Consider the following 23,385-nt stretch of genomic DNA (forward strand, 5'->3'; position numbering starts at 1 on the left):
TTAATGTCTTAATGAAAAATTAACTTCTTAATAAAGAAACCCAAGGAGAAAAAGACTAAATTGCCCTTAATTTTGCTTTCCATCTCCCCAAGTGTTGTTTATATAAATCATTTATCCAAACAACACTTAATGAAAAAAAGGCAAGGCCTAGGGTTGGAGATGTCTTCCATGATGATGATGATGATGATGATGATAGTATGTGTTATGTATGTATGCCCTACAAAGTGTGTCCTTAAAACATACATCATATCTAAGAACGATAATCTCTTACAAAAAAGTACACACATAAATTCTGCCTTTTGTCTATCTATTAACTAAATGCAAATCCAACTCTGGTTCTCTAATGCTGATCTTCTAGTGTCTTGTTGCTGTAAAGGGTATTAATGTCTATTCAACTCTGTGAACCAAAAGTTGAGTGATATGATATGATATCCAGGTGAAGCTAAAGATATGGTGGTGTCTACCTGCCACCATAAGGGTGGTAACGACTGCCACCACCACTATAACCTGCCCTACCACCATATGGCCCACCTGCACCACCATAACCTGAACCTGCACCTGACTCATAACTACCACCACTACCCCCTGCCCCCCCACCATACCCCCCATACCCTCCACCACCACCACCACCACGACCATACCCACCTAACCCACCACCATATCCACCGCCAAACCCTCCACCACTGAATGAACTAAACCGACTAGAGTAACCGAGTGGCGGCTCACCACCACTGCCTCTATAACCACCATAATCACCGCCAAATTCACCATAACGACTACCAAATTCACTTGCACCAGGTCCATATGGCCCATAGTCACCATACCTAGTTGGAAGTGCACCGTAAGACCTATAAGAAGGTGGACCATAACCACCACCACCACCACCACCTCCTACACCACCATAGCCACCATAAGAATCATCAAATCCATCAAAACTATCAGTGTATCCACGTCCCCTAGGTTCCCTAGTGTATGAATTAGGTGCAGGGTTTGAGGGTTTCTTTGGTTCAGCCTTCTTGATCTCAACCTACACCAAATAAACATGTTAACCTTTTCCTTTTTCTCCATATAAAACTATTTATAAACCAAACCCATGGACATATGGACATCCATCTCTAGCAAAGAAAAAAAAGGGTGTCTTTTTTCTACATTGAATAGGCTTATAGAAGATCTTTAATATAACTTACCTGTGTGCCATTCATATCAATCATATTTCCATTGACAAGAATTTCATCAACGGTTTGTTCACTATCAAATACAATAAATCCAAACCCTCGTGAACGTTTTGTCACATGATCTCGGATAATCTCATGCTCAACTATTGTTCCATGTTTTGAGAAGAAGTCTTTAAGCTCATCTGGACACAAAGGAATGGCAAGAATCAGATAATTAGAGCTTTTATATATTCAAGATTTTCACATGCTAACCTTCTGTAACTGATGTGGGGATCCCACCAACAAATATCTTTTTTGTTTTATAATCCCTAGAATCACCAGAGCCTTTGGGAATGGTTCTCTTGATTTCCACCTATGCAAATAGACATCCAAGCAGTTAGTAACAAAATTATTAGCACTGAACTACAAACTATGTATGACTAGAGTCGATGAAATGTCTTTGAGAACACAAAGACTTTAGAAAGTAGGGAACTTGATTCGTATTTGATCTCCAAAATATTGTTAAACTGGAGAGGTCCTAAAGAAGAACATTTCAGTAACTGCATGATTCAACTATTCAAGTCATAACCAATTGGGGAAAATCCACCAAGCAATAACCTAAATTTGATCAATCAATGCAACCTAATAGTTTGTAGTTCTTAGAGTATTTGTTATTTTCTAAGAAAGCAGTCTCACATTACAGATAATCTAAGTGGAGATTGAATTGCTATGTAATTTCAATGCATCTATCAGGTTCTTTCTCAAGAGAACAATGTAAACGGGAATTCAACTGTAAAAAAATGACAGGATTTACTGTTAATATGCTACAATTATGAAGTAACTCACCTGTTTTCCATTTATGACATGTGTCTCAGCAATTACAGTGTCAACGACGGAAGGATCTGCATATGTGATGAACCCAAAACCCCTCGGTCGACCAGTTTGTCGATCTTTCATGATAACCGAGTCCGTAATCTCTCCATACTTCCCGAAGTACTTAACAAAAGTGTCTATATACATGCAACCATAAAGAAATCAGATGCTGTTTCGAGAACTTACGAAAGCACGTCGTAAATGTAGCGACTAACCTATAGTAGTATCTCTCGCTAAACCTCCAATAAATATCTTCCTGTAACGAATTCATCAATCAAGATTTAGGTTCCCATTGGTAATTAGATGTAAAACCAAAGGAAAACATTAAGAGAAAACTTATGGAGTTGTATAGAGATGACGAACCCAGGACTGGCGCCGTCACCAAAGTCAGATCGCTTGGATCCCATTGAAGAGCAGTTACTGAATCAGAAATTTGGTGGTCCGATCCTTCGAAATTAGGGCACCGAAGTGAAGCTATGATTCTTATGGCGAAGCGGCGAGCGTTTTGCGGTGGAAAATAGGGTTACGGCTTTCTAAATTCGGGAGGCACCTTTTAACGTTTACTTCGGGAAAAAGTTAAGTATGTATGTCCCTAAATTTTAACTAATTTTTTTAGGCTAAATGAAGTTGGGTTTTCTCGACTAATAATAATAATAATAATAATAATAATAATAATAACTAGCAAAAAAACTTGCAGCTATGTTGTTTTTTGGGTAATACGGGAAAAATCGACAAACTTTAAAACATATGTGCTGAAAGTGTAAATCACCATGAATATGAGAGAAAGTCAACAACCTTTAAAATTAGATGTCAAAAGTGTACAACAATTAAAAGAAGAGACATTGATGGAGAAAATAAAAAAATGTTGTGGCAATAATGTGAAAGTTGCCAATGTTAGAAAATATGGTGACAAAATTCTAAAGGTGATTTTTTGTGTTTTTTATGTCAAAATGTAAAAATTTTTACTACAATGACAAAAAATGTCAAATTCATTAAAGATTTGTGGCAAAAACACTAAAATATAAAACTTTTCACTGCAATGACGAAAAGTGTCAAAGTTACTAAAAAGTTGTGGCAAAACCCTAAAAGCACAAAACTTAATCAAAACACAAAAATATAAAAGTTTTGATCTTAAGGACTAAAAGTGTCAAATTCACTAAACATTTGTGGCAAAAACCTAAAAAAATAAAAGTTACAATTGCTAACTTCCTTTAGATTTAATATATAATAATAATAATAATAATAATAATAATAAGTTTCGATATTTTAGTTCTAAGAAAACTAAACAAACAAGGCCTAGAAAACCGGTTAAATTAAACAAATTATCCATTTTGTTTCGATAACCCTTTCTTAGTTGGTTTCACATGCTGATGTAGCTTATGTGGAGGTTGAGTCATTAAATGAGAGTTCTCTATTATTAAAATCAAAATAATAAAAGATAGTGAAATAAAACATACGAAATGCTCCAAAAATATATCTATGAATGTAATGCAATCAAGTCGTGCCCTTCAGTTTGTTGTCGAAACAATTTGAAACATTTAGACTTAAACTAGTAAGCGCAAATCTTAGTGAATTCTTCAAAATACCACATACTTGTATGAATGCTATAATACAATCATAGTCTTATACTCACTTCCGTTGCTACAATACCATTATAGTATATATTAGCATAGTTTAATTTCATACAAGTTTTATATTACCACCATAGTCTTTCATATAAGTATTGTGGTACCACCATCGTCTTTCATACAAAAATCACAAATACAATCTAGCATACTATGACAACTAATGTCCTACAATGAGAAGACTCACTTGAATCAAATAGTTGAATCCAAACTACTCGAACTCTCGAAGAATTAGCTACATAAACCACTTAAACCAAAACAGAGGTTAATCCTCAGTCTACGGCTCAAAACCTCCCATTTGACAAAAGGCCAAATTGGTCACAAATTCAATGGTCAGCTGGTAAAAGCCAACAATCAACGGTCAATGCGCTACGACCTAACTTTTGGTTGCGTGCGAGCACAAGGCAACAAAACAATCGAGAACCCAATCGTACATTCGCGTTGCAAACTATCCTTGGTCGTTTCACGATTCCTTTGACATAACCTAATTTTTTATTAAGCACTTAATCTCTACAAATCAAGCCTTGGATCTTCATGTCTGAATCTTTCTAGTGGCTTAATGGATAGATTTTCCAACTATATCCATTCCAAGGCCTATGTCTAACCCAATTTACATAAACTTATGCATGGTTAAACAAGGACACAAGTGCACACCCTTTTCTTTTTCATAAAGGTCATAAACATGTTCTCTTGCAAGCTAAGATTTTTTAGTTGCTCAAACTCCAAGAATATCCAATCAAAGTGACCACAAATAACTAAAAACCAAATGGAATTATAGATCTATGCATAAACTCCAATAAATCAAGGATCTTTGAGACTTACAATGCAGAAGATGGGACTATAATGAGGATTCTTTAGTTGAGAATGGACACCAACACCAACTTCAACACCAAGGAACCTTATTTATTCTTCAAGCACTCCAAAATACCTTACAAATCTCTTAATTTATAGCATATAATTAGTTTCTATAACACCCGTTTTCAGATATAAGTCTTGTGATTTAAATGTTTTGGTTTTGGGTTGTTTCCCATCACCACGACGTGGTAGGGCTTTATCCACGACACGATGGTCATTTAGTGACCACGACATGGTCATTTTCTTGCATGTCATGGTGACGACTGGAGCTCAAAACCCTAGATCTCGGGCCTTGGCGTTATTTAAAGGAAGCGATGGCTAGAGTTTCTCTCACCCCCATCCTCCAACACCTCCAATTACAAAGAACCAAATCCATAGCCTTTTGTGAACATTTTGAGCTCATTTTGGTGATTTATTGCCTCTGAAGGGAGAATGAAGATCTTGTAGAGCAAAGGATCATCAAGCAAGTTCATATACATCTCTTTGTTCAAATTTTGGACCTTTGTAACTTTCCAAACCTTCATCTTTATGAGTGTTTCCTTCTAGATCTAAGTTTTTGGGACTAGTTCTCCTTGTTGGGATGATTTGAGTGGTCCATCTTGATAAAGTTTGCAACCTTATTGATGACTGCAGTCCTAAGAGTATCATATGGTTCAAATATAGACTTCCATGTTGATTATGTGCCATGCATGGGGTTTTGAACCCACTTATCTCGTTTTTTTTTACCTAATTTGGTGTGTGACATGTATTGAACATGCATATTTATAAAGTTAAGATTTTATGAATCAATTGGTTGCAAATAAGCTTTCTGGAAAGTTTGAGTGGTGGACTTAATGGATTAAGGACTTAATAAGAGGGTGGATATGTCATTGTGACCACGACATGGTCAAGTGCTGACTATGGTGCGATGGACTAATCCATCGAGATCATGATAAACCACGATGTGGCCAAGGCCTTGCCATAGTGTGATGGTCTGTAAGTTGACTCTGACTGTTGGTCGTTGACTTTTTTACCATATTGACTTTTAGTCAACTTGATAGTTTTAGATAGTAGACTGATGATATACCTTTTATTCTATAATAAATTGTGTGTAGGACCAGTCTTCCGATCGTACGAACTGTGATGTAGTATACTTTGATCGTGAGGTGAGTTTTCTCACTATACCATGCAAAATGCTATACTGTCTTTGTGACTCTGCCATGTTTGTTATGTATGTTGGGCGGAGCCCATTATGTATGTAGGGCGAGGCTCGTATTGGTATGAGGTATATTAGGAAACTCACTAAGCTTCATACTTATAGTTTTAAGTTTAGATATTTTAGGTATTTCTTATAGTACGGGGAAGAGCCATGATTAATTGCATCGCGTCAATTGGAGTTTCTACACTTCTTTTTGGTACTTTGATATTGTTTTGGAACTACTCTTGAGACTATGATGATCTTTGATGAAATAGAATGAATGGTTTTTTTATCGTTTAAAAATGAAAATTTTTCTATGAGTACTTTTGGGGACGTTTTCAGTTTCGGGCGAAGGAAGTTGGAGAATAGGGGAAACCCTAAAAGTAAGCATCATAGTATAGAGCTCAAGGTTCGTTATCTAGGATTTTGAAGCCAACCGTCATCGCACCGTGCTCTACACTTGACTAAGTCACTATTTAATTACATGGATCGCGCCACGGGTCCTTATCATCCATATCACGACATAAGGTTTTTCCCAAAACCTTATTCTAAAAATCCTTAAGTCTTTAGCTAATCAATCATGAAAACAAGTTTTAGAGGTTTGTCTTTGGGAGAAAGGGTAATATAATGATCAATTTCCTTACTCACCATATTTTGTTGGGAATAAAAATATTGTAATGTTACAAGTTAATTAGCTTTTTAATAATAAAATATATTTGAGGAAAAAAAATTTCGAAGATTAAAATACCAATTTATTTAAATATAAATTTATTTTAACAACATAGGAACTTTAAAAAACAATTAGTCTTTTTATTAAAGCTTATAAACGTTTGATTTACCTCTTTTTTTACAAATATGGTCCGTAAATTATTTATCTTTTTACATCTAAAACAAAAAACACCTTAATCAAAAAGATGAAAATGAATATTTTGAATGGAAAAGGACGTATAAAAAGCCAAGTGTGGGCTAAAATTGTAAGGGAAGTCTTAATAAAGTAAACTTGTAGGTTAAAAAAAATAGTTAAGGGACCAAAACTGTACTTTTTCTCTAAAAAGTAACAAGAAAACATTACACTCCAACACACACAGACTTCCGTTTCGGTGTATTGTTTCCCCTCCGTTTCTCTCTCTCTAAAATAAACCAAAATTCGATCAATCCAAAAACCCTTGCCAAAGTCTTTCCCCATTATTCTTCATCCATCTTATTCACAATCAATCTAATTTTATATCAAAGGATTCAACCCCTTTTGTATGCTATCTTTTTTCTCTCCCTAATTCTTTCGGCGCACAGAGATACATATGCAGAAATTGTCTCTATACATAGATACATAAACATTAGAGAGTCATTATTGTTATTTGTGTGCCAAGAAGAAAAAGATGAGTGGGGGTAGGGTTACCATTCCAAACAATGTACGGAAGACGATCCAGAACATCAAGGAGATCACAGGTAATCACAGTGAAGATGAGATATATGCAATGCTTAAAGAATGTTCCATGGATCCAAACGAGACCGCTCAGAAGCTCCTCTTACAGGGTACTCTTCCCCCTTTCTTAATTTCATGGTGGGATCTATTTTTCTTTGTTCGATTTGTGCGTTTTTATGTGCTTGTTGATTTTAGGGATTTACCTTTCCAATTGCGTGTTCTATGTGCCTGGTTTGGGATTTTTTTTTTGTTTCTTATTCTCTCTTTTAACCCCTAGCGTGCTCGTTAGATTGGTTATAATTGCTCTTGAAGTTTTATCTTTTATGTATTGTTTTCATGTTTATGTATAGCTGATTGGTGCTACCTTTCGTGATCCTTGATTTACAAGCTGAGAGTTCAATGTTTTTAACAGAAGTTCTCACTTTATAGTATATAGTTTTACGGTGGTTACTCAAATAGGAGCTAGATATATGTATATTGTTATTGTTTTCTTCAATAATTTAAGCTTAAAACTTTGAAATTATAGTAATTCAATAGTGCAGAACATGTTTTTGTCATGGAAAAAACTCCTTATTCAAAGAAGGGTGGGCCAAAAGAATGGAATCCTGTGGAAATTATAAAGAGGTGAACCACTTTACAGGCAGTATGACCAAACCATCTTAACCTTGTTGCCTTAGCTATCAACCATTGCCTCCTAACTTTCTTCTATGTATCATAAACTTTTAATGCTATGTCTATATATGCATAACCAAGTTGGATTTTCTTTTTTGACTTAATGGGCTTAATGGGGACATTAGTTAATCCGGTAATTTATATATGGGTCTTTCTTTTTGACTTAATGCAGAGACTCGGACAACAACTTAATAATGAAAGTCAGGGATAACTTTTTACAAAATTTCCCTCATTTATTTTTTACTTTCATTTCCCTAAACGCACTGTCATTTTTCTCAAATATTTGTTAACTAAATTAAAAAGACAAAACTTAACAAAGACCCTGGTGTACACTATGTAATAGGAAAATCATATGTTTGCTAAAATATGTTTTCATGCTTCGTAGTCATCATTGTGGATAAATATAAAAAGATACAGCTACAACAAATACATTATTCTCAAAAGCCCATGTGAAAAAAACAAGTCAGCAAGAAATTCCAGAAGCTAGAACCACCATATTTTTCATTGTATGGAATTGTTTTTTACAACCCTTGTATATCTTCAGTAGTTCTCTAATCAAGAAAATAGACTATGTTGTTGATCATATTGATCTAAAACCAATTTGATTTTTATCAACATGTTCTTTTGGCCATAACTTGGACCTTAGTATTCTTCCATCCTTTGGTATAATAGCTGTATTAGATGTTGTTGACATTACTTATTCCAATGAGCTTTACATTGGTGTTTCCTTTTGACTTAATGTAAAAGGCACTACTTAATGGTGAAAAGCCAGAGAAAGGAGACTCCTGTTGAGTCCTAACTGTTTACAAACTTTTCCTCATTTCTTTTCTTCTATATCCTTGAGCTTGCTGTCATTTCTCAGTTACTTTGTAAACATCATTTATCCAGATAGCACTTAATGGGAAAAAAGAAACTGGGCCTTGGTAATGACATCAATTAACCTATTGGATCTTCATATGGCTTCATTCTTACGAATCTCCTACCTTTTTTAACGAATTCTTACTATTTTTATTAGGAACCTTATATAATTCACAATCATTCTCTTACCTCATTATATGTGATATGTCTACTACAAGTTATTGTTTGTAATCTTTGGCACATTTGACATAATTTAGGATCCTACTTTTCCTTTCCATTGCATTAGCCATTTTTCATATACCATTTTCATCAATTTTTTCTGGTTTCTTCTACAAACTTCTCATTTATATAGCTTCTTTTTTACTATTTAATATCTGCATATGTTCTTAATATTCTTGCAACGATGCAGGTGTTTATAGCATCCTTTTATCTTATCTTGATAGCCTTCTTTTACCTCTATTTTCATGGCAATAGTTATATAGATGCCCAGCCCACATACCCGTTAAAGGGCTGCTCAATGGACTTGTTTGGTGATTTTCATTCTATTTTTTTGCCCTTAACATTTGGTTTGTAATTTGTTATATTTTGAGCATCATGTGCTTTGATTATCTTTCATTTAATTCTTGATCTTCTATTGCATTCCAGTTTGCAACTCCAAGCACATTATGTTTTACATCAAGCAATGTCATTATATATGTATACAAATTATAATAACAACTTTTAACTCATTTTACACAGACCCATTTCATGAAGTTAAAAGGAAACGTGACCGAAAGAAGGAGGTAAAGTCACAATGCATGATTTTTCTGTTAATCTAGAAATATATTTCCTGATTTTTGTAGTATATGAAAGTTAAAATGCTCTCTTTTTGCAGAATCCGAGTAAAGAATCTACAGAGCCCAGATGGAAACCTGGGATGCAGGGAAGGGGTAACAGGGGTGGCAGAGGGAACTACTCATCTCGCCACATGTCTAATGGTAATTCACCATATTAAAATGCATCTTATTTAATCTGATTTTGTTCATCATATTATTATGTTTAAAAACTAAATGTAATCTAAACAATTCTATGGTATATTATTCCCAGATGCAGGTGGTGGAAGAACAGCTCTTTCTGCGAAGGAAAACGGGATAATCAATAAAGGTGCAGAGGAAGGGGCAAATCAGTCAATTCCTCAGGGTCAGAAGAGTAAAGAGACATCTGTCGAAAGTGATAAGAAGCAATCTGAAGTGACTTCATCTGCCTCTAGTAGTAAGATGGAGGGCCAAGTGCCAAAAGTTGTTCCTGTTGAGTCAAGTAAGATCCCAGCTGTTGCCTTAGGGTCTTCTGAAAGTGGACATGTGCCAATCATGTTGACTTCCAAGAACACATCTGCATCCAAGACACCATCAGTATCACCTTCACCTTCACCAGGGGTATATTTGTCCGAAAAAGATCCTATTTTGATGCCATCACAAGATTCACGGCTGTCTGTGGGTACTATTAGACGTGAAGTTGGGAGTAAAGTAGCTGCAGTTGAACAAATTCAAGAGACCCCTCTTGTCATCAAATCAACTGCTTGTGAGAACCTTTTTTTTTTAAATAAAAATTTATTTAATCTCTTTTTCTTAGGCCTGAGATGACATGACATGACACAACAGGTTTCTGTTTGGGACTCAGACTGAGACTGAGTGTCAATGGGACAAAAACTGCAATTTTTTTTTTTTTTTTTGTCTTACCCAAAAAGCTCGTTTGTGCAAAAGACGTGAATGCCCTCTCCTCCTCTTTGTTATTGAAAATAGCCCTAGAATGCTTGTCCAATCTAGTGCTACAAACGTGATCTTAAGGACAAAGAAATTATTTTGTTTTGATGTCTCTGTGATTTGATGTAAATTAATTGTATTTATGAATGGTTAAACATGACAGCTGGCTCTGAGCAAGGGAAGGTGGGACCCGGTGAGCTTCAGGGAGTGGGGAAGAATGTGGTTCCAGAGTCTTCTTCACGACCAGGATCATCTTCTCATGTCTCCTTTCCCATTTCCAGGCCTTCATCAAATTATAATAATAGGATGCAACAAGCAATTGGACCTCAAAAAGGTATCAAGACACCGAAACCTTAAGTTTTAACTGAATGCTTTTATTAGAAGTGAAAAGAGTAGAAGTTAATGATTGCAGAGGTGTAAACCTAGCCACCTTTTGTTTGTAGATGTCAGCCACAACACCCCTTGCCTCCCAAAACAAATTATAATAATAATGAACATGTTTGTGATTTCTTTTCCTACAGTTGGTCCTAGCATGGAATGGAAACCGAAACCAATTGGTCAAAGTCAAGGGTCAATTAAGGTGCCTGTGGCTGTGGTTCCAGTTGAAGCTCATACTCCAACAACAGTTTCTTCTGCATCCTCCACTAATCTTGATTCAAAGGAGGATGAACTTGAGAAGAAGCTGAAAGAGTCCCACATCTCAGATGATAAACAACATGTCATTATCCCAAATCACCTTCATGTTCCTGAAGCCGAAAAACTAGGCTTCTGTTTTGGGAGTTTTGATGCCACTTTTGGTTTTAATAAAACCTCCTCAAACTCAAATGGTCCTGTGAGTGACAAGACTTCTGATGAAACTATAGAGGAGGAGCAAATGCAATCCAGGTTTATTTTCTTTTTCTCTCCATTTCTTACTTAGGTTGTATTGCATATTGTTGGACTAGATAAAATAAATGTATTTTATTGTTTCAGAAATGAAAGTGCTGATGGAGAGGAGGATCATCTTGAACGCCCTCCTACCACATCTTCATCTAATGTACCCGAGAGTTTACCTGACATGTCATCGAATGCGGGACCCGAGTACAGAGAGCCCAAGCAAGAGACTTCTTCTTCTTCTTCTTCACTTCCAACTCCAAGTCATCAATACCCAGTTGTTCATACATCTCCAAATCCAAACTTCAGTTTTGGGTTCATGCCACCAATGATTGGAAGCCAAGTTACATCTTTTGAAAACACTGAGTCTCAGGCACGCGATGCTTCTCATGTCCCAAGCTTTGTAGTAAGACCCTACCACCCTTTTTTATTTATTTATTTATAATCCATTAATTAATTAATTAATTAAATAAAAAATGATGTATTTGAGAAAATTACTTACAGGTTCAGCAACCGTTTGATCCAGCAAGCTATTATGCTCACTTTTATCGTGAGAGTGATGGACGCATGTCACCTTTCCACTCAACCACAAAGTATAACGGAAATGTTCCACAACCTTCTCACTCTTCTCAAGAGGTTTGTTTCTTAAATAAATGCCAACAAATTCATTAACCAAGTTGTACAAGATGAATTGAATTTGCCAATTTATGTCTCTGTTTACTAATTAATTGAAACCACAGGTTGGGAACTCACTAATGTTATCCACCACCAGTCCAACACCAACAGCCGCCACACAAACCATGCAAAGCTCCATATCCGTCACTCAACAACCATTACCTGTTTTCCGGCAGCCACCCGGGGTTCATCTACCCCATTACCCTCCAAATTACATCCCATACGGTCCATATTTCTCCCCATTTTATGTCCCTCCACCAGCTGCTATCCATCAGTTTTTAAGCAATGGGACATTCCCACAACAACCGCAGCAAGGCGGCGGCATGTATCCAGCACCACCACCAGTGGCCGCCTCTAATTCTAAATACCCGCTTCCACAGTATAAGCCCGGAAGCAATAACTCAGGACATATTGGAAGCTATGGACCATATGCTTCACCACCCCCTGCTGGTTATAACCCTGGTTCAGCTGCTGCCAATTCCACCTCTAATGAAGACCTTGGTGGGTCCCACTCCCAGTTTAAGGAAACTAATGTTTACATCACTGGCCAGCAGGTTAGTTGTATCAACTATTATGCACATTTTTTTTTTAAAATAAAAATAAAAAAAAGTTGGTGTAAAAATTGTATGTTTTGTTTTGTTTGTAGAGTGAAGGTCCAGGTGTATGGATAGCGGGACCGGGACCCGGTCGAGACATGTCGGGTTCTTTTTATAATCTGCCTCAAGGTGGTCAAGTGGCATACACCACCCCAACACAACAACCTAACCATGGCCACGCGGCGGCCTTTGCTAATATTTATCACCCGCCTCAACCAGTAACCACCGGTGCGGTTCACCCGCTGGCTGGTGGTGGACCGGGTAGTGTGGACATGGTGGGACCCGCAGCAGCCGCAGCTAGTGTCTATCAGCAGCAACAACCCCAACCAACTCAAATCAACTGGCCTAACAACTACTAAAGTAACAAACTTCAATCAAAACCCAAAACCAGAAAAGGTATGAATGGAATGATTATTAGGGATTTGAGTGTAAATCATCTTATATAGGAGGAAGAGGAGGTTGGAAGTTTTGATAGAAGAGAGTATGCTATTGTTGGAGGATATATATATATATATATATATATAAACAAAAAAAAGATGAATTCCTCTTGTAACCGATAAAGCAACCATTTTTTAAAAGGTAGAGTGATGTGGGTGGAAGTGTTTATTGGGTCTTGTCTTTTTTCTTGGGGGTATATGGTTTTTGGTCATGAGTCTCTGGTGGATGTGGATGATCTTCTATTTTCTGTTTTGAAATTTGAGGTTTTATAGGACTCATGGATTTAGGGTCTAGAGGCTTATTATGTTTTCTTGCTTGTTTTTTTTACCCTTTTGGTGGTGTTGCATGTAAAGTGAATTTTGATAGCAAGAAAAAATGTACTTCAACTGTTGTAATTGGTATTGGGTATAATCGGAAACATCATTCATAATCATTCATTTGGTATTGATGATATGACAGAATCTGATGTATTGATTTTGGCATGCATTGGATTGGTTTTATGCTGATGTCAATTGTTTTGTGTCCCATCCAAATGGCAGGTTAGAATCACTATCTTGTGTAAAAGACAAAAGACATAAATGACCTTATTTTGGTATTAACCTTAGAAAGTTTCTTATTGATCAATAATGGTCCCTATGATCGAATAAGTTATTGAAATCGTTGCTGCAAAAAATTATCTAATGGTTCTTATGTTTGAGAAAAACATAGAAAGAAATAATTGTGTAAAATTTACATTTTATTTAATGGTCCATATGTTTTCGAAAATTATAGAAATATTTATTGCAAAATTATCTAATGGTCTCTATAGGGATCAAGGTTGTAGAACTTGTTACTCGGTACCTGTTTGATCGACTACCGAGTAGCGAGTACTCGGATATGGTAATTCATGTAGAAATATTTTTAGGGAAATTATATATGTCAAAATTACAAGTTAAAATCATAAGTTGATTGAAATATATAACAAAATTAAATACATGTGAATACACAAAAGCTGAAAAATACATAATAGTCTCACTTCGTGAATAATTACCGAAAATTTAAGATATATATGTAATAATAATCACATGTGTGTGTTAAATAATACATCATTAATTATATTATATATATAAATCACCAAGTTGACCGAATTTTACAACACTGCTCAGTTCATTAAGGGGCCGATTGGAAAGTACTCGAAATTCTGTAACTCGCCTCGATAAGGGGCCGATTAGCGAGTACTCGGAGGAGTAATCTACAAACTCTACAAGTTTTACAAAAGTGATAAATGAGCAAAATATCCGACAAAACCGAACTGAACTAAAACCGTATAGAAACCAAATATGTAAATCAATTTGGTTCTCAGTTCTTTGATTTTTTTTTCGGGGTAGATTCATCTCATCCCAATATAAATGAAATTAAAATAGAATTGAATTAAACCGAACTGGAACCATATAGGAACCAAATTATGTAAAGTAGTTCGGTTCTTGGGTCCTTGAATTTCCATTTTTCAATTTTGGTTTGGTATATTTGAGAAAACTAGGTTACAGCCCGTGGAACCACGGGTAAAAGATATATAAAATTTTATTAAACTAAAGTTTTGTTTAAACTTTTATATTGATTATTTAAAATTAATATATTGTTTTATTTGAACATCCACTATTCATTATGTATTTGAAGACATTTAATATTTCTCTGATTTTATAGAACATAATATAAATTTGAATATAGTGTAAAAAACACAATTACTCATGGAAATGACATGCATGAATATACTTTTAATCGTATACGTGTTTATAGAATTTGATTACCTGATTGTGGAAATAGAGTCAGCATCGAGCCTTTTCTTCAACCTTTTTTTTTCATCTTTGTCTCTCTATTAAACATACATGGATACACTTTTCAAGTTATGAGAAAAAATATAAAACCAAACCATAATACGACACATATTTGAACCACTGAAATAAAATTCGTCAATTCCTTTTATATTTTCGAAATTCCATAAATGCCCATGAAGTCTTTTGAGGAAATTCGTTGGGCAATCTTCCATAATCCAATTGTAAAGGATCCAAAAAAACATGAGAACATGAATACACAAGATCTTTTTTTTTAATAAATTGAACTCTACCCTCCAAAAGATCAATCCACACCATCAGGTACCATTCTGAACAACTGAATCTTCTTCTTTTGACATTCTTATACCAACAGAAATCATTGCTAACTTCACAGATCTTCAAGAAATCCAAATCAAGATGGCAGATAATAAGAAATAATAATAATAATAATAATAATAATAATAATAATAATAATAATAATAAAAATAAAAATATGAGATTGCCCTTGCTGCAAATTCTTTAACCGAAATATACTTAGACCCATTAAAAATTATTTATTTATTCTCCTTTTTTATTCCAATAAAACCAACCCTGTAGCAGAAACCCATAAAAAATCTTGAAGTTTTTATGATTAACCAAAAAAGGACCATTATACCCTTGATGACTCTTAGAACAGTAACAACTTCTGCTTTTGGCTTTTTTTATTCCAAAAGGAGATTGATTTCCATAACCGGATAATTCAAACCTTTAAAGTGTAATCATCTTTCATGTTATCCAAGTCGTGAATGAAAGTGATGTTTCTCTCTGTCATTATCAATGTAACAAAACATCAAAGAAGAAAATATTATTTAGTAGAATGTATATAGTTTAATAGAAAAAAATATTGTTAAGTATTTATAAATCGATATGTTACCGTATAAATAAATGAAGTCAATGTTAATGGTTTTGAATATCAATACAATAAGTGTTCAAATGTTAAAATTGCTCTCTTTGCAATTGCAATAATAATACACAATGTAAGACCACGATAGTGAGTTAATGAACATCCTATTTACATGTATAATGAATCTAAACGATCATGTAACCCATTTAACATGTATAATGAATCTAAAAATTCTTGTAACCCATTTAACATGTATTTGAATATCCGCTATTGCAATAATACCCTGTGTAAATAACAACCAACAACCAAGAAATGACCGAACTGACCTTTTAACCAGGTTACTATCCTTTCATTTATGGAAACCAAGGACAAAATTGTCCTTTTAATATTGATTCATTGTGAGTAGATTAGACTAAAGTTCATTTTCATATAAAAAAGAGCATTGCACAGTTAAGAAATCCAATAATAATAACATTTTTGAAGTGTCAGGGACAATTTGGAAATAGATTTCCAAGATGGTTACATGTAAATCGATATGGAAGATGGATAATAATCGTATAGGTATAACATATAATAATTAAACTTTTATTTTACTACTTTGAAGGGATTTTAAAGATTATAAAGATGCAACCAAGAAAAAAACACACCATAAAAAAAATGCAAAACACAAACAGATCATAAGTATTCAAAACATATAATATTCCTTTTACATGTAATTCGTTTTGGAAGACGGATAATATTAACATATACTATTCGTAATAAGTATCAACATTACAGAGTAAAAGGGATTAAGAACATACAGTTGTCTCGACTAATCAGACTCATCTTCTGGAGAAGTTTTTGGACTTGTTTCATGTGGTGGAAGTATGAAAGAGTGGTCATGTAAATTAATGATTAAAAATATATGAATTATATATTGAACTGAATAGGATGAAAAGGGGCAAGTAAATCAACTTAATTGCAATTAATTTTAAATTAGAATATATCATACCTTATCAATTCCTTATTTGCAGGGATTCGATATGAGTGATAATAGTCGTTTCATAAATTTTAAGATGAAATAGAAGAATGAATATGGTAACCAATTAAGTCTTTCCAAACGTGAAGCGGTTTTTCAAATCACACCACATTTAAATTGGATATATAAGTTACAAATATTATGACCTGGACATGTAAGCCATAGTGTGATATGGAGGGGCAAAAATGGGATTTCACATTGAATGAATTTTGAGTTTTAGAAGGGACACGTGGCAGAGAGGATTCTTTTATTAGACAGGGAGATTATAAAAATCGTCTTAAATGATCGCTATGTTACAGCAACATTACATAAATGGTTCGCTGTAAGATAAAATTATAGTAACAATTCTTCTGCAAGACAATGTTACTTAAATCCCTATGTAGTAGCGATATTATAAAATTGGCCATTGTAGTAGCCTAATTAGAGAAATAGTCCCTATCCTATGTAATATCAAAATTACAGAAAGAGTCTCTGTATAAGATAAAGTTACCGTAATGGTCCCAATGTAACAACAAAATTATAAAAATTGTCTAAGAGAATATTACAAAAATAATATCAAAATATCAAAATAAAAAATATGAAATTAATAAATCTACAGGAACATGTCGACATCTTAGTAGTTGAAAAAATAAAAATGAAGAAAAAGAGTGATAAATTTTGAAAATGAGCCTAATATTCTTGAAAAAAGAATCCAATGAATTAAGCTCTGAGGTGAGAAATGGACCCATCTTAATTTTACACTTAGTTTCAAAATCTTTTTAGTAATTTCCTTGTCTGCTCTTTAAATATAAAAATAGTGATTAATTTTTTAGAAAAATGCAATCTAGTATTATTTGAGGTATATAATAATGATTTTGTTGGCATGTTGTCTGTTAAAAGGTAAATATACATGTCTTGTCTTTATCTGAAATGGATTTATATCACTTGTTTAGATTCTCATACATGATTCCTTCCTTCTAAACCCAAATTCCAACAAAATTCCCAATTTTCCTCTTGTGGATTTGGGTCTAAACACTTGTTTATTTGATCTTTATTAAAGCATCTATAAATAATTAAATATTAAACTTAATTCTTGAATTTAATTTTGGTTTATAAATCACAATGTTTTTCCCTTGTTTTTATTTACAAAACTTCTTAGATATGAAACCAACAATGGAACAAATCCAAGCAGATATATACATAATTTGATTCAATTAAAAAAATATAAATAAAATAAAATAGTGTCATTCCAACAACTGGTAAACATCATGTGGGTCCCAATGTTTTTTATTTTATTTTATTAGTAGTATTTCAAGCTTTAAATATTACTTAAAAAATTATTTAATCATATCAAAGGAATGAGGAAGAATTATATCTTCTTTGAAAAAGGACAATTGTAAAACTTCAAATGAGACATGAAATTAATTCTAATCTAATTCAATTAGCCACTTTTTATTTATTTATCATTTGTAAGGATTGAAGTAATGATATGACTAGGTTTGTTTACGTGGCAATTTATTTCTCAATATAGTCAAAATTACATAAAGATCCCGTTCAACGGCTTCAACCAGATAGTAAATCACAATATTCTCCTCCTTCTCCATGGGTTTGCCTTCATGAGTGTTGAGCTTCAAAGACTCATCTAAAATTAATTGAATTGGTCTATTCATGAACTGTTGTTGATGGCAAATGTTCAATTTCATGGACTTTGAATAACCCATGAGGAAGATTTACGAGTTGCTCTGATTTTCCGGTCAAATGTTTCAAATTAGATGCATTTAAAAGTTAAGATTAAATGTTTACTAATATTTATGTTTAGGGTTATTGATTAAACTAAACATAGTTTATACATTGCCATTGTTTCATTAAATAAGCAATTAAGTTTTCCATTGAAAGTCATCTACTATAAGCAATGAAGCTCTCATCGAAAGTCATCTATAACGAGCAATAAGGCTCTTATCAATGATGAGCAATGAATCTCACATCAAAAGTCATCTATAATGAGCAATGAAGCTCTCATAAACCAAATGAAACTATGGTCACAAGCTCGATCTATTATGTACATCTTAACAATATAGTTTTTATTGTCATACAAGCTTCCCATAATCCTTTCGAAAAATCAACGACTCCATTGTATAATTACATACAATGTCATCATTTAACTACTCATAATCTACTAATCGAACTTCATCACTTAACTACTCATAATCTACTAATTGAAGTTTATTTAAACTTAATTAGTGTATTTGATTCTTTAAATACTATCATATCATCTATATAAAACCACTAAAGCGAACAAATGAAGTTTATCGACTCCCGTTAAGAGCAAAAAATATAAAAAAATAGTGTAATATTAATTTGATGTAAAATGGTATAAGTAATATTTTTATTATATTATAAGGGTAAAAACTTATATAATAAAATTTATTAAGATAACAAAAGTATGTTATTTTTTTAGTTAGAAGGTTATGTAGTAGGAATTATTAAATTAGGGAAAGTAAGAATATATGAAAGTAGTGGTGACCGGGATAGCCGTGGAGTAAAAATCCCATGGTCCGAAGCTGAATCGATTCCCAGAGAGAAACCAGAAAGAAGAGAGAGGAGAGAGAGACAGAGATAGAGAGATGGGAGAGGAAGATGGGCCAGGGCTATTCCATCACAAGAAACAAACACTAATCGATGAAATCTCCGGTAAGATCATCAACGGCGATCTCCTCACCAAGATTCACGCCGCAAGGGAGATTCGGAGCATGATTCGAAACAGAAATTCCTCCGATAAGATTCGTACTAAGCTCGCTGCTGCCGGCGTTATTCAGCCTCTCGTTCTCATGCTCTACTCCAGAAATCACGATGCTCGCGAAGTTTCCTTACTTGCACTCCTCAATCTCGCCTCCAGAAACGAACGGTTAGAATTTCATCTCTACATCACATGTGTGTTTATCTCCATACAAGCCTCCCAATAGCTGTTTGTATTATCTCAACGTCTGCTCGTTTTAGGGTTTTAGAAAAAATTAACCAGGTCAGAGAGGTTCTTCTTTTAATTTCACGATTTATTATTGTCTGCTTAAATTGCAATTGGTATCAACACTTTGTTCTGCGAAGGTGTGTGTTGGTCTCAAATTTGAAGCGATTGTGATGTTTTGGTGTCTGCTAATTCTGTTTTAGTGCTAACAATTGGGATAATACTAAACTCCTCTGGTTTCTCTGGTACTCACATGTTAGGGTTTTTCTGTCAATCAAGTTGAATGTAGCCTGTGGATTAGGTCATGAAAGATTACTAACTTCATCAAGCTATTATTGTAGAAATAGATGAATACAACCTTTACTAAAACCTGTTTTCATAATATGCAATGGTTTTCTGCTCAATCACAACAATCTAGCCTACTCTTTCACTAAATGCTAGATTCCAACTTCTTCTCTTTTGATGAATTGTATATGTTATGGTCAGTACTCAGTAGATTGCTTGTTTGTGTATTAAACTTCAAAAATCCCCATTGAATTTCAGAAACAAAGAACAAATAGTGACATGTGGTGCTATCCCTCCTCTTGTGGAACTTCTCAAATTCCAAAACACCAACACCTTACGTGAACTAGCCACTGCTTCAATTCTAACACTATCAACAGCCTCACCAAACAAAAAGACCATAATAGACTCTGGAGTCATCCCACTACTCATCCAAATCCTCAGCTGTGGAACCGTTCAAGGCCGAGTCGACTCAGTCACCGCCCTCCACAACCTCTTAACCTCACAACAACCACCATTAATCCCCGATGCTAAAGCCATCCCCCCTCTCATCAACCTCTTAAAAGAATGCAAAAAATCCTCCAAATTCGCTGAAAAAACCACATCTTTAATCCAAATCATCTCACAATCTGAAGAAGGGAAATCCGCAATTACAAACACTCAAGATGGGATTTTAACATTAGTGGAAACGATTGAAGATGGATCTTTAGTAAGCACAGAACATGCAGTTACTACTTTGCTTACAATGTGTGTAAGCTGTAGAAGTAAATACAGGGAACTTATATTGAATGAAGGTGCGATTCCTGGGTTATTGAGGTTAACTGTTTATGGAAGTGAAGAAGCACAAGAGAAAGCTAGGACACTTTTGGATTTACTTAGGGAGTCTTCTTCAGAAAAGAGATTGAGTTCATCGGTTCTTGAGAAGATTGTTCATGATATTGCATCAAGGGTTGATGGATCGGATAAAACTGTAGAAACTGCTAAAAGTTTGTTGCAAGATATGGTTCAAAGAAGTATGGAAGTTGGTATGAGTGAGATCCAAATAAGGGCTTCTTCTTCTTCATCAAGTTAATAGCATTGAAATTACCGTTTGAAGAACTATTTGAGGTATTCTTTAGGCTGTGGTTGTTACCTGTTATGCATGACATAACAGGTTGTACTGTGTTTAGATTTTGGACTGATGTCAATGGGACAAAAATTGCTGCAATTGTTGTTCCACCTAAAAAGGTGGGACAAAGACTTTTTATCGATCTGATCTCTTGTCTGTGCAAAAGGCATGAATGAAAAGTTTGACTGGTCTAGTTCTGTCATGTGTCGTGTCAAAGAGAAGGTTGAAAAAAGGTGAGAGGTGATTTTAACTAATTTTAGAGGGGATTGTAAATCTTTCATAAAGAGGTTTGGAGGAAAACCATGTTTACTTGTATATTTTATCTCAAGTTCTAATGTAGTGAAATGAAAATTTTGCAATTAGCTTCTAGTATATGCATTATCCCATTTCTCATTTTGACAAACTAGTGTTATCAATACATGTTACAAGAACAAAAATTATACTAGTAATTTTTTGTGAAATCCCAAAAAGTGGAACAAAGTGCGATAAAGAATCTCTTTAAAAGTTAAAAGTTTTGTTCTATGCAAATACATAAATCTCTTTTCTAATTCCGGTTTTAAATTAAAAGAGGGAAATAATTGTAGAAAACTTGTTATGGATACACAAGGGTAGTTAAAGATTTTGTCATTAGTGGCTTGATTTTATTTACAAAAAAGTACTTGAAAAAGTGATAAAAAGCATAAAGAACAATATGATAAAAATTCGGAAAACTATTGTATGAAACAACATTATATTATTTGTAACACTAGGTAAAAAGAAAAAATCTAGAAACATGAATTAAGATATGGGATGATCATTCAATATTGTGGCATAAATGATGAAAGAAACAGAATATATCTGTTTCGTCAAAGAAAACTCGATAAACGAGAAAAAAATAACCAAAGTTTATCAGTTTCTCAGATGAATAAACCACCGGAAACCTTACACAATTGATGATATCTACAAAAAGTGTAAGTTTTGATTTCAATTCTTCACATCGGGCAAGTGTTGTTTTCTTCCATTTCTTTAGAAATCATCATGTGGTTTCTACAGAGAGGGCAAGTAATGTTCCAGCATTTTAGCCATTTTTCAAGGCAGGATTTATGAAAAACATGCCCACACGAAAGCTTATTTATCTCTGAATCTGGTTTAAACTCCGTTAAGCAAACGGAGCATTCTTGTTTGGTGGGACGACGGAGGGAGATGTAACGGAGCGACGGCGTCCGGCTTCTGAACTCCTCCATGTACGTCTCCGACGGACTTCCCCGGCGCTCAGAAGCTTCCGGCGAGCCTTGATTGGATGATGATGGCGATGACGCTACACGTAACCCCACCACATGAAGAATCGAACAAACTATTTCCTTCATGATTGATATCGACATAGCTGTGTTAACCAGAATTACGCACAACACTCCTGCATCCGATGGGTTTGAGTATGGCGAGAGCCCCATTTCGTTGCTTAACCTAAAAAAAAGTCGTCAGAATCATTACTTCTAGTTTATCAAGCAAAATGACTAACAATTGAATGTTTTTTCTGCAAACTAAGAATCTGTCAGATGAATCTGGTGCTCAGATTGGTCAGATAGGGAAGAAGATTACAAGAAACCCTAACAAAAGGTACGATTCCTGGCACCTTTTTTATTACGACTGCGTTGATTATTATACATCATACATCGCGAAACGAAATCGAATACCGAAGTTAGATTCAGCTTTGAGTATTTCAAAAAAACATTCACCGATTAATCGATGGAAATTTACGGCGAGATCTAGAACAGATCGAATTAAGCAGATAATCACTTGAAACAGTATAGATTAGAGTAAAAAGCAATGAAGATAGGGAGAAAATACGTACTTTGAAGCGGATTGTGGTTGGAATTGTTGAATTGAGATGGGATTTTAAGAATTTCCAGCAAGAAAGAAGCTGGGAGTGGGGGGGTGTGTGTAAGTGGAGCGGAAGAAGGGGGTGGGTGGGGTATTGCTGATAAAGTGATAATGGCTGATGATGACGGCACTCTATTAAATAGTACAAATCGTCGTGCTCCTTTTTAAAAGATTGGTACCAATATATAAAAGGATTTTTACGAAATTGACAAAATGAATTTTCAAGCATTTTAATTTTTTTTTATTATTTTATAAAAGATCATGTCCCATTTATGAAAATGACTATGCAATCCAAAATGTGTTATTTTGATACGATATACAAAATTAACCTCACGTTTATGGGGTCCCTATATTTTAGAAAATGTGGTATAGGTTGTTTATAATTTTAATGTCCATGTTTGTTTCGTGATTATCCATCATGTAGTTAAAAAAATAAAGCGATGCCCGAAACAACTAAAAACCTTGTTCAGAATCTGAGGAATGTGTAAATATGTATTTTATATACGTATTAAGTTATAATC

At 34.3% G+C, this 23,385-nt stretch overlaps 4 protein-coding genes across 5 annotated transcripts; 2 read left to right on the forward strand and 2 right to left on the reverse strand.

The window, feature by feature from the left end:
• Nucleotides 1-227: 227 nt before the first annotated feature.
• LOC111900495 (uncharacterized) lies at nt 228-2,588 on the reverse strand. Its single transcript, XM_023896377.3, has 6 exons — nt 2,391-2,588; nt 2,243-2,283; nt 2,001-2,164; nt 1,428-1,527; nt 1,188-1,357; nt 228-1,027 (listed from the first exon to the last, which is right to left on the reverse strand). Exons 1-6 carry the CDS (start codon nt 2,432-2,434, stop codon nt 461-463), a joined length of 1,086 nt encoding a protein of 361 aa, XP_023752145.2. The 5' UTR covers nt 2,435-2,588; the 3' UTR covers nt 228-460.
• Nucleotides 2,589-6,772: 4,184 nt separating this feature from the next.
• On the forward strand, nt 6,773-13,394 carry LOC111900496 (GBF-interacting protein 1-like). The gene is made up of 10 exons (XM_023896378.2): nt 6,773-7,217; nt 9,376-9,419; nt 9,512-9,614; nt 9,724-10,197; nt 10,543-10,713; nt 10,901-11,264; nt 11,352-11,658; nt 11,757-11,888; nt 11,993-12,481; nt 12,574-13,394. Exons 1-10 carry the CDS (start codon nt 7,061-7,063, stop codon nt 12,880-12,882), a joined length of 2,550 nt encoding a protein of 849 aa, XP_023752146.1. The 5' UTR covers nt 6,773-7,060; the 3' UTR covers nt 12,883-13,394.
• Nucleotides 13,395-19,167: 5,773 nt separating this feature from the next.
• LOC111900497 (U-box domain-containing protein 6) lies at nt 19,168-21,376 on the forward strand. Its single transcript, XM_023896379.3, has 2 exons — nt 19,168-19,557; nt 20,158-21,376. Exons 1-2 carry the CDS (start codon nt 19,277-19,279, stop codon nt 20,966-20,968), a joined length of 1,092 nt encoding a protein of 363 aa, XP_023752147.1. The 5' UTR covers nt 19,168-19,276; the 3' UTR covers nt 20,969-21,376.
• Nucleotides 21,377-21,777: 401 nt separating this feature from the next.
• On the reverse strand, nt 21,778-22,994 carry LOC111900498 (probable E3 ubiquitin-protein ligase XERICO). Of its 2 annotated transcripts, none has more exons than XM_023896380.3 (2): nt 22,836-22,994; nt 21,778-22,447 (listed from the first exon to the last, which is right to left on the reverse strand). In XM_023896380.3, exon 2 carries the CDS (start codon nt 22,432-22,434, stop codon nt 21,976-21,978), a length of 459 nt encoding a protein of 152 aa, XP_023752148.1. In that variant the 5' UTR covers nt 22,435-22,447; nt 22,836-22,994; the 3' UTR covers nt 21,778-21,975. The 2 variants fall into 2 exon arrangements, with proteins under 2 accessions (XP_023752148.1, XP_023752149.1); XM_023896381.2 differs by lacking the exon at nt 22,836-22,994 and adding an exon at nt 22,617-22,829.
• Nucleotides 22,995-23,385: the final 391 nt, after the last annotated feature.

Source organism: Lactuca sativa, chromosome 7, assembly GCF_002870075.4.
Source record: "Lactuca sativa cultivar Salinas chromosome 7, Lsat_Salinas_v11, whole genome shotgun sequence".
In the NCBI taxonomy this organism is placed as follows: Eukaryota; Viridiplantae; Streptophyta; class Magnoliopsida; order Asterales; family Asteraceae; genus Lactuca; species Lactuca sativa.

Bases quoted from the DNA above. Each gene is read 5' to 3' on its own strand.
- LOC111900497 (XM_023896379.3), top strand. From the start codon at position 19,277: ATGGGAGAGGAAGATGGGCCAGGGCTATTCCATCACAAGAAACAAACA. The intron at 19,558-20,157 runs GTTAGAATTTCA...ATTGAATTTCAG, and splicing joins CTCGCCTCCAGAAACGAACG to AAACAAAGAACAAATAGTGA.
- LOC111900495 (XM_023896377.3), bottom strand. From the start codon at position 2,434: ATGGGATCCAAGCGATCTGACTTTGGTGACGGCGCCAGTCCTGG. The intron at 2,284-2,390 runs GTTCGTCATCTC...AATTCGTTACAG, and splicing joins GGTGACGGCGCCAGTCCTGG to GAAGATATTTATTGGAGGTT. The intron at 2,165-2,242 runs GTTAGTCGCTAC...GCATGTATATAG, and splicing joins AGCGAGAGATACTACTATAG to ACACTTTTGTTAAGTACTTC.
- LOC111900498 (XM_023896380.3), bottom strand. From the start codon at position 22,434: ATGGGGCTCTCGCCATACTCAAACCCATCGGATGCAGGAGTGTTGTGC.
- LOC111900496 (XM_023896378.2), top strand. From the start codon at position 7,061: ATGAGTGGGGGTAGGGTTACCATTCCAAACAATGTACGGAAGACGATC. The intron at 9,420-9,511 runs GTAAAGTCACAA...CTCTTTTTGCAG, and splicing joins AACGTGACCGAAAGAAGGAG to AATCCGAGTAAAGAATCTAC. The intron at 11,889-11,992 runs GTTTGTTTCTTA...TTGAAACCACAG, and splicing joins CTTCTCACTCTTCTCAAGAG to GTTGGGAACTCACTAATGTT.